The 14,464-nt window shown below is 38.0% G+C and overlaps 2 protein-coding genes across 2 annotated transcripts in view; one reads left to right on the top strand and one right to left on the bottom strand.

Annotated features, from left to right (window-relative positions):
• Positions 1 to 10,472, bottom strand: part of crnkl1 (crooked neck pre-mRNA splicing factor 1) — a 15,925-nt gene extending 5,453 nt beyond the window's left edge. Inside the window, exons 1-10 of the mRNA XM_034203189.1 lie at positions 10,283 to 10,472; positions 9,090 to 9,242; positions 8,714 to 8,805; positions 8,464 to 8,622; positions 7,919 to 8,085; positions 6,305 to 6,483; positions 4,966 to 5,136; positions 3,949 to 4,140; positions 2,384 to 2,443; positions 2,174 to 2,254 (exon numbers count right to left, since the gene is read on the bottom strand). Coding sequence (XP_034059080.1) covers positions 2,174 to 2,254; positions 2,384 to 2,443; positions 3,949 to 4,140; positions 4,966 to 5,136; positions 6,305 to 6,483; positions 7,919 to 8,085; positions 8,464 to 8,622; positions 8,714 to 8,805; positions 9,090 to 9,242; positions 10,283 to 10,330 — 1,302 coding nt within the window. The 5' untranslated portion in view covers positions 10,331 to 10,472. The remainder of the gene's footprint in view (positions 1 to 2,173; positions 2,255 to 2,383; positions 2,444 to 3,948; positions 4,141 to 4,965; positions 5,137 to 6,304; positions 6,484 to 7,918; positions 8,086 to 8,463; positions 8,623 to 8,713; positions 8,806 to 9,089; positions 9,243 to 10,282) is intronic.
• A 504-nt stretch (positions 10,473 to 10,976) lies between these two features.
• Positions 10,977 to 14,464, top strand: part of cfap61 (cilia and flagella associated protein 61) — a 55,606-nt gene continuing 52,118 nt past the window's right edge. The window contains exons 1-5 of the mRNA XM_034203220.1: positions 10,977 to 11,096; positions 11,822 to 11,979; positions 12,745 to 12,895; positions 13,009 to 13,085; positions 13,798 to 13,865. Coding sequence (XP_034059111.1) covers positions 11,837 to 11,979; positions 12,745 to 12,895; positions 13,009 to 13,085; positions 13,798 to 13,865 — 439 coding nt within the window. The 5' untranslated portion in view covers positions 10,977 to 11,096; positions 11,822 to 11,836. The remainder of the gene's footprint in view (positions 11,097 to 11,821; positions 11,980 to 12,744; positions 12,896 to 13,008; positions 13,086 to 13,797; positions 13,866 to 14,464) is intronic.

The following is a 14,464-nucleotide window of genomic DNA, read 5'->3' as shown; positions in this document are numbered from 1 at the left end:
GTTTCTGGGTTTGAGTGCTTCCTAGTGCAATATTGTTACTTGGCCTGATTTTCTCTTTAACAAAATGTCTAATCCTTTTATACTTTCTTACGTCAGAATCTAACTTACTTCTTTGCATTTTAACAAAATGTATTATCCGTTGAGATTAACCCTGACTCTTCATCTTTATTTTGTCTGCAGAAAGTCTAGTTTTGGGGTCTTGGTGTAAACGTTTTGCTTCCTAATGTAATATTCTTGCTTGACCCAATTTGAATTCTCACGGACGTGAATGCTTTGTAACAAAATGTCCTCTAAAGCAGGGGGGTCAAACTCAAGGCCCAGGACTTCATTTCATGCGGCCCCACAAGAGCTCTGAAAGAATACAATACGTTTATTATAGGGTTACATGCTACTTTACGGACGCACCTTGCCCATAAACTACATGTCCCACAATGCATCTGAAATTTGACTTGTTTCTCAGAATTTGTCTTTTTTTTTATAAATATGCCTTTTTTTTCTCAGAATTCGATATTTTTCCAAAATGTTAAATTTCCCCCCAAAATTTAACTTTTTTTTCTTCAGAATTTGGCTTTTCTTTTTAAAATCATTTTGTGACGTGCACACACTGAAGAGACTTGCAATTATTTGCCCTAGACTTCTGCTTTCAGACGTAGTTAATTATGAAGTTCTTACCCTATCCCATAATAATCCAATTCAGAGGCAATAATGTAATATACTACATTATTCTATATATATGATATATGTATATATGTATTTATATATAGTCTTAAAGTTACAACCGGCCCTTTGTGGCCCGTGATGAAATTGAGTTTGACACCCCTGCTTCCATCTTTAATTCGTCTGCAGGAAGTCCTGTTTTTGTCTTAAAGTGTTTAAAAGCAATGTTTGCTTCCTAATGTAATATTCTAGCTTATCCTCATTTTTAAATCTCATGTATGCTTTGTAACTAAATGTATTATCCTCTTCTTCATGTTTCCATCTTTATTCCTGTTTTTGTCTTAAAGTGCTAGAGAATGTGCCTGATGTACCAGTTCTGCTGAAGAGGAAAGATATTTTGGAAAATCAGAACTTTTCATGCATTTAAATCAATATTTTTTAAATTGTATCCGCATTTATTTCTCTTTTACATTCCTCTCCCCTCCTTTTCTCTCCCCATGTTCATTTCATTCTTCTTTATGCTGTTTTATTGCCTTTAAATCGAATGTGTTAACGTTTGTTTGGTATTTATCGTGGCATCTATTTGAATACATTAAAAGGAAACTAAAGCTAATTCATATGAAGGCTGTATTTGAAGAAACACAGTTTGAAGCAGACCATGCTAACTTCTGATAACCCTTTAAATGATGTTCTTTGTTCAATACGTTTCCCTTATTTCCACATCTGGGACCCGCTCTATCGAAATCAGTCGGAAGTCGCAACGGCTCATTTCAGAATAAACGTGGATGTACGTAAAAACTATTTGTTCGGGGTTCGGGTGTTTTGTTTGATTTTAAACAAACAAAGTCTTGGCTTTCAGAATATTAAACTTGTTTCGGCAAATTCAGAAGATAAATACAACTTTGAAGCTTCGGCATAATTACAAGCGGAGAACGGATTAACGTGATGTCACAGCAGGCATAACAACAGCCGCTGTTTCCACACACACACACACACACACACACACACACACACACACAACACACACACACACACACACACACACACACCACACACCACACACACACACACACACACACACAAACACACACACACACACACACACACACACACACACACACACACACACCACACACACACACACACACACAACACACACACACACACACACACACACACACACACACACACACACACACACACACACACACACACCACACACACACACACACACACACACACACACACACACACACACACACACACACACACACACACACACACACACACACACACACACACAAAACGATGACTCGGTGACAGTCGTTATATAATGTGACATATTTCGCTTAATATTTGGAAAACAAAGACAATCCAGATATCATTAGAAAGCTAGGACTCTCCTCTTTCCAGCAGTGTATCCAACTCAAAATGTGTCTTGGGGTCAATGCGACTGACTTTGGTCACAAATGTCTGAATGACAGAAGATTTGAATAAGTAACGAGTTGAATCTTACCATGACCTTTCTGGCTCCCTGCAGGTTCTTCTGTCGGATCTCAAACTGAGCGTAGAGCAGCCAGATCTTAGCGAACGTGAACTGAGATACAAACAACAACATTATCAACATCTTGTATTAACTGTACCAACACTGATCATACCGGCACTGTGTCTTTATTACTAGGAACAGATCATTAAAGACTTGTTCTAAGATAAAACTAATAGTTACCTTTTTATGTGGGATGAGGTCCAGGCTGGCCTGGTACACCTGCCTCGTTCTCTCTGGATCCTGATGGGAGAAAAGCAAGAAGATGTTCCACACGCATAAAAGGATCGTTATCATGCAGTTTGTTTTTTAAATAAGACAAGAAGCTGACTGGTCGAAAGAGAATAAGTGAGCAAGTCCGTTCATTGGATTTCTTTGGCTTTCTGGGTTCACTTGTGTGAGCCCCGCCCCTCACAGCGCACCTGCTGCTGGTCACAGCCTTATGTAAACAAACACGCAATTTATCGAGGTCAGAAAAGTTATCGTTCATTTTTATTTATCGTACGATAAGTCAATGAATTGCTTATCGCGGCAGGCCTCGTCCATCTCTCACTCTATTCCTGTGAATAACCTTATTTAACGCAATTCATGGTTAAGATCTTTAATTACATTGATAACACAAACCTTTTAGATGTTATGGCCATTATGTAATTTACAATCAGGGTTCATACACTTTTTCACTAATGGTTTTCAATGACTTTTCCAGGACTTCTCCAGGACCAAAACAATGACTCTTTCTCAGCGGAACCACTGAAAACGGTTTATTTGAACATGGAACAGGAAAATAAGTGCATGTTGTGCCAATCTGAAACAAATCCAATAGTAGCTGCTACACGCTAAAGAAACTCAAATCTCTCACCAGCTAAACACCTCGTCGGTTAAACGCCATTTTACGTTTCATTATACGATACAGTATTTATTATCATTATAGTGTTACTATTTTGGTGATTAGATAAAATATAAATGATATTTGATGCAACTTTAGTTACATTTCCATGACTTTTCCAAAACTTTGGGAAAAATATTGTTTTCCAGGGCCTGGAATTAGCATTTTGAATTTCCATGACTTTTCCAGGTTCTTAATGACCGTAAGAACCCTTTACAATTAGCTAATTCTTACTTTAATTTCCTATATTTATATATATATAAATATATATATATATATATTAAAAAAAATCTATTTTATCCTTACTTTCACATGTTTACTTTAACTTCATTTATATACATATTATTTTAGATTTTATTGCAGTTTTACTTTAAATTCTTGTGTTTATTTTCAAATGTTTACATGTACCATGAAAGCTCATTTCCCCAGGGGTTAATTCAAGTATTCTGATTAATCACGATTCCTTTCTCCTTCGTCTCCTGCAGTGAAATGAAGGTTATTGATGAAGGAAATCCTGTGACCCCACCTTGACCTCCAGCTCAATTCATCTAATTGTCATTTAATGAAGTGTTGTGGAGCTGCAGAGAATATTCTACAGGCTTAATACAAACCCTTGTTGAGCACAGATCCTCTTAATCACACACTATCATTATTTAAACACATTTCCAATGATAATGTGATTTCATCAAATTAAAATATCACAATTGCAAAATCAGTCAAAAATAATCAATTAGTTGTTTTTTAGAAAAACGTGTAGCCCTACTTTCCTTTTTATGCGATTGTTTCTTGCTCTACATAAATATAACGTTCCCCTTCGCCTCCTGCAGTGAATGAAGTATATTGATGAAGTGAATGACCCCACCTTGACCTCCAGCTCCTCGTACAGCGCGTAGTTGATCCACAGGTAGATGTAGCGTTTCCAGTGCCTCTTCTCCTGGATGGGGGGGATGTTAGCGATGGATCTCTCGTAGACTTCCCTCACCGTGTCGGGGTCCGCGTCGTTCTCCACCAAACGCAGGTAATCGAACCAGGCGTCGTAGTTGTGAGGATTCGCCTGAGAGAGAGAGGAAGACGTCAGTGAGGAGCAAAGGTGGGAAGTACAAATACTTTGTTATTGTACTTAAGCACATACACAGGTTAGCTCTGAGTGTTAGCGATGCTAATGTAAACACCGACCACATTACGTCCAAACAGTCGGGCATTGTTTCTGATAGCAACGTTTCTGATTGGCCCGTGGGTCCACATTTCAGATATTACGTCATATCAGACGCAAATCTGGATCAGCTCCGTTGTTCCCCGTTTTTAGAGATTTGGGTACGGAGGAAAAGAGAGAGGGTTTTATTTCCTGACGCTGCGTGAGTTCCCCGACACACCGGGGACACACCGGGGACACATGGTGATGTAGAGAAGACATCACAAAGTGCATTTTGCATGATAGGTTCCATTAAGTACATTTCAAAGCCCATGGTTCTTTACTTTTACTTGAGTATACTTGAGTTTCTTATATCATTTGTAAGTCAATAATATTTGTGTTTTGATACTGCTGAAGTTTGTACAGTATCATAATTCTCTTGTTTCATTTCATTATTATTTTTTGTAATATTGTTTTACACGTTCAAAATAAATCTAAATCAAAGATGAAGATCTAGAAATCTCCTGAATGTTTGGTATAAATCCTCCGGTGACCGTGTACATATATACATATATATATATATATATGTGTATATATATATATATACACATATATATATGTATATATATACATATATATACATATATATATATATATATGTATATATATATATATACACATATATATATGTATATATATACATATATAAGTGTATATATATATATATATATGTCGCAGTGTAAGCACCTTGACTTCCTCCTCGTACTGGAACCTGCGTTTGCTGACGATGACATCCTCGATGCCTCTCCGGTCTCCGAACTTCTTCTCGAACATGGTGTAGAATTTGAAAAGTTCCTGCGCCTGCTGCTTAGGGATTCTGTCCAGGGCATATTTATAAATCACCCGCACGCGCTCAAACTGTAACGAGAAAGAAAAAGGGAGATTTCGTTCATTTATCGGGTTTTTAAAAGGAAGGAATCTCAGCACAAAACACAATATTTAAGATCGTTTCAAAATCTAAACACAAGGACAATAACATTTTATATAACTCAATGTCTTGTCTAAAACACGACCATAGTACCGTAACAGGAGATACTCTGTAACCTTATGTAATGATTTAAGAGTTGTGAATATTGAGGATTTTGCATTAACGCTCATTCAAACCCGCTTGTCTCCTTTGCACTTCATGAAGACATCGATTAAAGTATATTAAGCTTTAAAGCAGTGGTTCTTAACCTTTTTTGTCTCGTCACCCTTTGAGCTGGTCACAATTCACCTACTTTTCATCTTGTATTAAACCCCTTGTAATCGTATTCAACCCACCAGCTAAATAAACGAAAATCACTTGTACAACTCACCCTTAATAGAAGCATTTAAACTTAACATTAAACTTATTGTCAGTGAAAAAAACCATATTAACGAGCATTTCCATGTTTGGTCCATCTTGTAGAAAATTCAGACATTAAATCAAAGATAAAATAAACTAAGAAGAGAACAAATGAGGAAAACACGAGCCTAACAATATCAACCAGGGGTTAATAAATTAACCCCTTGAGTTAGTCGCTGCACAATTAATTTGATTGTATTTAACCCTTTGAAATCGTATTGAACCGCTAATAACGGCTCCTTAGATGAAACACCGTGTACAACTCGCCCTTAATACAAATGCATTTAAACTTGACATTTACAGTAACAATATTAAAACTCACTTCTCGCAGTTCAAACATCTTTTATTGAGTCGCTCGAGCTTTAATGAGACACTTGAGCTTGCTTGTCTTTCAAAAACTAAAAACAATTTCCATTTGGATAGAAATTGAAATTCCTAATCTTTCTCAGACCTCCTGCAATCCCCTCAAGTACCCCTAGGGGTCCTCGTACCACAGGTTGGGAACCACTGACTTTAGGGGAAGTGACTGTTATTATATTTATAATGAATGTTGTGCTTTATTTATGTCTTTAATGTGTGCATATGTACAAATGTGTCTATTTCTCCGTCTGTACAAACAAACTGAAAGATTGACAATAAAGTTGACTTTGACAAAGGATTGTTCCTGTAATCTGAAGTCATGTTGGATTAGTCGCTCACCTCTTTCTGCGCCTCCTCGAACTTTGCGAAGGCCACAAACAGGTGTTCGTTCACGTAGTCCTCCCCGAAGAAGTCCACCGACCGCTCGTACACCTTCCTGCTGTGAGCGATGTAGCCGTGCTTCTCCTCAAAACGAGCGTACTTTATCCAGTTCTTCACCTCGGGGTGAACGAGGACGAGTGCAGAGGAGTCAAGGAGCTTCTCACCACAAACAAGAAGCATTTTCAGGCCAAGAAACACCAAACAGTCCCTGGTTTCGTGACTGCTTTACTCTGGTTCACTGTTACTTAAATATCTTTGGGTATTCGAGTGTTGATCGGACACAACAAGACGTAGGGCTGCTCGATTATGGCAAAAATCATAATCTCGATTATTTGGGTCAATAATTGATATCACGATTATTAAAAACGATTATTCATTTACTTTGAAAACATCCATTTATTGGAGAAAAAAAATGTGAACCGTATGTTTTTAACAGTTGATTTCCCTGAACTTTAAAGTATAACTCAACTGAAAAGCCACACAAAAAAGTAATAAAAAAATAATCGTTTCATTTCAATTACGTTGTTTTCGTAATCGTTGCAAGCCGTAATCGTAATAGCGATGAATTGAGCAGCCCTAACAAGACGTCTTTAAGATTTGATCTTGAGTTCTGGGGAATAGTGATGGATATTTCTCACTAATGACCTTTCTTTGGATGAAGCTATTAACCCATTGACCGGGGGAAAATATAATCATAACAGAAAACAACCATGTTTAAATATTGAAATATTATAAATATATATTATAAATATTCTGCACATTTGTAACAAACACTTTTCTGTGCAGTTAAAATAAAAATAGAGGGTAAAAGAAAGTGTTGTTTGCATTCCTGATTAGGATGAACTCAAACTGTATTTATGTTTCTGACTGAGAAAATAACGTAACTTGCCTTTTTTGTTTATTTTGTAATCATCCCCTTCCCTTGTACCGTCCTTATTGACCCCTCTGGTTTTAAACCTCCTCCTCCTCCTCCTCCTCCTCCTCCTCCTCTCCTCGGATTCATATTCCTGAGTTTCTATAAGTCCATGTTGACGCCTTTTCAAAACAGACATTTCTAACGTGTTGTCTTTCAAATGATGAATTCACTCCGAGTAGTTAGGGTGGAGTGATGCGATGCAGCTCGTGAGGTTAATCAATATAACATTTCCACACTCAAAAAAATACTTTACAAGAGTCGAAACTAATCAAAACAAAAAGGCAAAAATCTAATAAAACGCTGAGGAAAACGTAGATTATTTTGTTTCCGTAGATAATAAACATTAAAATAATTAAATTGTGTCTAGTTGGCGTCTTCCACACAGGTTGCCTCCACGAGTCTCTTGGCATCGTGGGAATTGTAGTCTTTTATCTCCACTAAGAGACTACAAAGTTTAACATGAGGTACCAATATTGTTTTTACCCTTTTGCACGACACAAACGGTCTGCAACACTTTGAGTTATCTGAACTGTGTTGAGTAAGAAGTACTTAGGCGAGAGTTAAAGCACGAGTGGGTAATATGATGTTGTTTTGCTATATTTCTTTACATCCTGACAGAAATACAATAAATCTAAAAACTCCATTTGAAAGGATATATCTCTCGTAAATACTGCGGCCTTTGTCCACTTCCTTGTAGCGCAGCTCGAAGTTGATGAAGGAGTGCCAGGCCTGCTCGTCGGGCTCCCACTCCATCCAGCGCTCGAACGCCTGCCTGCAGCCCGCCACGTTCCCCAGCATCTCCTCCATGTACGTGTACTTGTACCTGTTACCAGAAGAAAAGGAAAAGTCAATGAAGCACAGGAAGGTATGTGGATAGCTAAGTACAGAGAGGAGAAGCTACAAAGACAGTTTGAGTCACACTCATGAAGCGAGCTTTGTGGAGTTTCAAACGTACATTCTTCGTTCTTATCGCTCGAGTTTCACCGCGGCTGTGTTTACTCGCATCATTCAAACAAGACTCGCTGGCAAGGGGGCTACAACTACAACAAGATGAACATATTTGACCGTGATTTAATTGTAATACACGTTTCAAAATGATGCCGAAGTAACAACATACTGATACCGGTTAGTAAGAACCATGAATTAATGCTTTGACAAGTCTGCAGACTTGTTGTTGCGAAGGTTGTAATGCCACACGTACCAGAACTGGTTGACGCGGGGGAGGATGGTGATGGCTCGGTCCCAGATGTTTCGGGCGTGGTTCACCTGCCGGCTCTTCATCTCCATCTCGGCGTATTTCAGCCACAGCGTGATGTTTCGGTGATCCACGTCCAGCGCTCGCTCGTAGATGGAGCGAGCCCTGAAACCAGAGGAGGAGGAGGAGGTGAGGGAAACATATAAAGCACAGGGGGAAATGGAATAAAACGTCTTCCTGGCTTTGGGTAAAATACCTCTGGACCTCCTTCAGGCTTTCCTCCCATTGTGCGTATTTGATCCAGTTACTGATGACCGTTCGGTTCTTTCTGATGTTGTCCTCAAACCCCTGAGAGACGAGGAGGAGAATGGTTCAAAACAAGGTTAAAAGAAAACACCAAAGTTGTCTTTTTAAGGAGTTTTGAGCAAACAAAAGTCTTAGTAAAATCACATTAGATCAGATGTACTTTATGAATCCCAATTGGGAGAATGTTTTTGTTGCAGCAACATAAAAGAAAACAAGACATTGCACATCCTATATAATCTATAAACTGTCTGACAATAAAAAAAGACGCGATCTCACACTTCTGAATTGGAGAATCTTATATGTTTTGGTCAGCTGTCAGCACTCACCTTCCTCTTCCTCAGTTTGTAATCGTTCAGCTCCTCTTCATCAGTGATCTTCTGTTTGGGTGGCGGTGGCAGAAGTTCGAGCTCTCTCTCTTTGGCTTCCCTCAGCAGCTGCTCAGCTGTGATCTGAACCTCTGCTGGAGCTTTGTTCTTCACCTGAAACACAGCAAGACGTGTTATACATGATGTGTCTGCAGACATGGGCATGACGTCTTTGCAATGATCAATCATTATAATCATATCATAGATATTATTCTGAAATGGACCAATCTGCACAACGACTACTTTCACTGTCGCTACTTTCACTATATTTAGATGAGAATACTTTTCTACTTTCACTTGAGGAACATTTTGAATGCAGGACTTTTACTGTAACAGAGTATTCCTACACTCTGGTACTTCTACTTTTACTCAACTACAAGATCTGAGTACTTCTACTTCTACTCAAGTGCTAGATCTGAGTACTTCTACTTTTACTCAAGTACAAGATCTGAGTACTTCTACTTTTACTCAAGTACAAGATCTGAGTACTTCTACTTTTACTCAAGTACAAGATCTGAGTACTTCTACTTTTACTCAAGTACAAGACCTGAGTACTTCTACTTTTACTCAAGTACAAGATCTGAGTACTTCTACTTTTACTCAAGTACAAGATCTGAGTACTTCTACTTTGACTTAAGTACAAGACCTGAGTACTTCTACTTTTACTCAAGTACAAGATCTGAGTACTTCTACTTTTACTCAAGTACAAGATCTGAGTACTTCTACTTTTACTCAAGTACAAGATCTGAGTACTTCTACTTTAACTAAGTACTAGATCTGAGTACTTCTACTTTTACTCAAGCACAAGATCTGAGTACTTCTACTTTAACTAAGTACTAGATCTGAGTACTTCAACTTTGTTTACAGTAAAAAACACATGAAACCCAAACAAAACGCAGCATGTCGGACAAACTACTACAGACATGAAAGGTAGCGTACTGTTTTACAGGTAATGCGGTTTCCGGAAAGCTAGGATTAAAGTTACCATTCTAAAACAACAATATAATGTATACTTGTATTCTTATTTACATAAACATACACTCTGTGGTCTTCACTCAACGCTTTGCTCAATTCAACTCCAGTGCTATCTATTTGTTAGCATTAGCTTAGCTCCGGAGCTCATGGCTTTTTTATCTGTTGTTTTCTTTTCTTACCTTCGCCACCTTCGGGATCCGCTGCTTGCCTGCCGCAGTTGAGGCCATTTTTATTGGCAGGTTGAACCCCAAAAAACACTAGAAAACTATTAAAATGCTTCGAAAACCACAAAACTTCAAACTGGAAACAAACGTTTTGAAAACATCAGGCGCGAGCCGCCATGACAGTACCCAGAATGCTTTGCGGGTTGCATTCGCGTGTTGTTATAACAATCGGTGGAAATGACTTCCTCGATGGGAAAATCCGAATTGATGTGAGAACGCGACGAAAAGTTTGTTACACAAAATCCGATTTGACATCACAATACGCAAAGCAATGGAGAAAAACATACATGTTGGGTTGATGGTAAGACACGTTTTATTAATTTGCGCATTGCATTGTTTTATTTATTTTTAACATGATGTTATTTCAAATGTGGTAGTAAATTGTTGTGGAATTGTAACCGGCCTTTTGCATTCGACGTTGCTGCGTGACCTAGATTAGTAAGACACGCAAGACATTATCCTTTCCCTTATTTAAAAGCAAGAGTAAATCTATACTTTAGTGGTTTATGGGTTTTTAATCCAAAAGTTTGGGACGAAACTAAGTAGGAAGAACTATTTTCAAACTCGGGAAACGAGAACGTCCGAGTAGCACCTGAATGCACCATAGCACCATGGTTGAAAACGGTGCAGCGTTCTGTTACTATGGTTACGCAGTTTGTGTGAGCTAACGGCTAGCTTAGACTACAACATAAAATGTTCCGTTAACTTAACAGTTTATCGAGTTAACTGCTATGTTCACTTTCTAATTTCAACTACAAGCTATTGCAAGGTTTGTCAATAAATGTAACTTTGTTGTTTATTTGGGGACTGTGACAGACAGGTGAGTAACAGGTGTTCTAGTCTGGCTAACATCTAGATTTTAACTAGCTAGCCTAACAAGCTAATGCTAAACCAGCATTCATTTTTTACTAAATATTTGTTCAATACCCATTTAGCTCTGATAGCCTTTTTATTCACTATTCACTATATTGAAAATGAGGTTTGGTGTCAGCCCATCAACTTTTATGAATATAAAATGTCCTTAAAATGACAATTATCTGTACAAAACAAACAACTGTTGTGCAATGTTGGGATGAAACTAACTATGATTACATAGAAAATTATAGTCAGTTGTAATATAATATTAATATAACTGTAATGTTATGTGTATATATTCACTATTATTTACAGCTACAGCAGTAAAATGCTTTTACAACAATGTTTAGAGTAATCCAATATATATTATATAAGTGTAAAAGGGACATTTTAGTACTTTTAATATTTGAAGTTATTTTGTATTGTATAAACTTTCCACACATTTACCTAAGTATCATTTTCATGCAGGACTTTCACTTGTAACAGAGCTTTTTTTACACTGTGGTATTGGTATGTTTACACTTTACCAAAGGATCCAACATCTTCCTCCACCACTACTTACATTACGCTAACATACATCATTAATGTTGTTTATGTTATCGTGCCTGACCTGATCCAGTGCTCTATTATGAAAAGCAGTGAGCCCAGGTGAAGATGAGGACGATAGCTTCCTCCAGCGGCCAGGAGGAAGCTGTGAATGTCAGAAGGACGGAGTCAGCCGACGCTCAGGGGATCAACGGCCTCATCAGCCCTGAAGCTGGAGCAGTGTTTGGACGAGTCAACGTCATCCATCTGCTGTGAGACACAACACCTTTGTTTAGTGTCTTAAGTATATATTTAGAGAGTACTTACCAGGATTTCTAATAAGAGGTTCACCTAGGCTTTGATAAGGTCAGCTGTACATGATTTTGATAATCATTAAGATAAAAACAATGACGACATACCAGGACAGAGAGTCCTGGCCCAACAATGGTAACAGCACAGACCATTTTAAAACACAGTCATACAACAGTTAGCCAAAGCATTTACAGCCACGGTGGTTTCTTCAAGATCACGTATCTTGTTATTACGTAGTTTATCTTAACTCACTTGCTACTTAACTCTGAACCAAATGTAACTGTTAATTGTACATCAAAGTGTATTTATGTACTAAACATATGACATTCTAGCGTATTAGTCATACTTTACATATCAATTCATAATCCTTAATATCTTATAATTGATATTATGTTATTATATATATCCTTGTATCATTCATTATATGTATATATTTACAGTATGTGCACTTTTCTACTGTTTGCCCTTTTGGGTTGGATGCCATTTTGTTACTGATCCTGAATATGAATGATGATGGAACATACAGTATGAGCACACAGGTAGATTGAGAAAAGGTGGATTATTTAGGACATAAGAAGATTTTAAAATGGTTGTATGAACTATTTGATGTTGGTCTTCCCATTGTAACATCTTGCCTTGCAGGTAATCAGAAATACTGACGATGTGCTTATAGTTGTTATCTCAACATGACCCCTTGGTTCTCGTTTCCTCTCCCGTCTCTCCAGAGAGAAAGCCAATCTGGCGGTGACTCTGGCCAATGAGAGGGAGGAGATCCTGGCTCACGCTTCCTTCTTCGATCACCCTGTTGGAGACTTGGTGGATCAGACTAGCTGGGAACCGTTCCTGCAGAAACACTTCAGCGCTGAAACATGCACAGTCTGTACCTCTCATGAATTCAGATATTTTAGCGTTTCATTGTACAGGACTACACACACCTTTTGGCTCGAGCTGTTGACCTGAACACTTGCTAAAAGATCTTCCCTCCACAGCCTTTGAACACACTCTTCCTCCACTTCTTCGTGGCAGACACAGATTTCGCCACAGCAAGTGCAAAAGAAATATTAAGGTATGAACAAATAAAAGTAGATGTATCCTTTTCTGTGGAATTCTCCTTTGGAATATTTAATTTCCGAAAAATCATGTTGTCTTTTTACCGTGTTATTCAATACTTAAAGGTGGGGTAGGTAAGAATGGAGAAAGCAGCTCGAGTGCGCTAGAATTAGAAAATACACAACCGAAAAAAATCTGCCCCTTCCCTTCAGACTTCCTCACAGAGCCCCTCCTCCAACACACACGAACGCGCACATGACCAATGAGGGCACGAGATAAGTGTGTGCGCCACGGCTTCCACAGATGACATGTTTTATGGATTTATCGCATAGACTGTAGATTTATCGTCAAAGCATTTAATGTATTCATTGCCATCGGGATGTTAAGAGCATTCCATGGAATATAACAAGTGTTTCTGAAGTGAATTACCTACCCCACCTTTAATCATCAGAGGAATACATTTATTGCCATATTTGTCAGCACTTTTTTAGTTGTGTGTAGTGATTATAGACAGGTGGACTGTAGAGTTTTGAACTGTCAGGGTTTCACTCCCAAATAACTACATTACGTTGATTATTATTTGATGACTCTAATGTGCTTCAGTAATCAGAATTGCTTTATGAGTCCCACAGCGGAGACATTTACAGTGAGACAGAAGCCCCCACAGAATACAGATTCAGAGGTTAATGTAATGTCTGTCACCCTCGTTGCTTTGCTTGTTTTCACAGAGCTGTCTTTAACGCCGTCGCAGAGCTGGAATACATCCTTCTGCTCAGCCCGTACGCTGGTGTTTTAGGTGAACGGCTGCTTTAAATTCCTTTCTCAGTTCATCAGTTAAGATAACATGTACTTTATTCATCCCAATTTGGGGAAACGTTTTTGTTGTTGCAGCAGCATAAAACAAAACAAGCCATTGCACATAATAACAAATTAAAAGAGTAGAAATAAACAGTTGGGAAAACACTGAATGTCCTCTTCCAGTATGAGAGTCACATGATATCAAAGGTATCAACTGTAGCTGTGAACATGACAGGATGTGTGATTACCTAGAAGAGCATCAGGACTGTTTGAGGCAGATGATAGCTATGTGATTAACATGATGATTCAGCCTCTATGGAGAGAGACATCAAGCATGCTCATTTCTGACGTGGAGCTAATCTGAAGTAAACATTGAGAAAGAGTCAGAGCTTTTGAGATTTCGAAAAAAAGTATTAAAAAAATGATTTTGAGAAAAAATGTCAGAATTTTGAGGAAAAAAATCAGAATTTTGAGAAAAAGTTAATATTTTGAGAGAAAATGTCAGAATTTGAGAGAAAGTCAGAATTTTGAGAGAAAAAGTCAGAATTTTGAGAAAAAAATCAGAATTTTGAGAGAAAGTCAGAATTTTGAGAGAAA

The sequence above is a fragment of the Gymnodraco acuticeps genome, unplaced genomic scaffold (genome assembly GCF_902827175.1).
Source record: "Gymnodraco acuticeps unplaced genomic scaffold, fGymAcu1.1, whole genome shotgun sequence".
NCBI classification, from domain to species: Eukaryota; Metazoa; Chordata; class Actinopteri; order Perciformes; family Bathydraconidae; genus Gymnodraco; species Gymnodraco acuticeps.
Note: the sequence above shows the minus strand (reverse complement) of the source record. Positions and strands in the feature narration are given on the sequence as shown.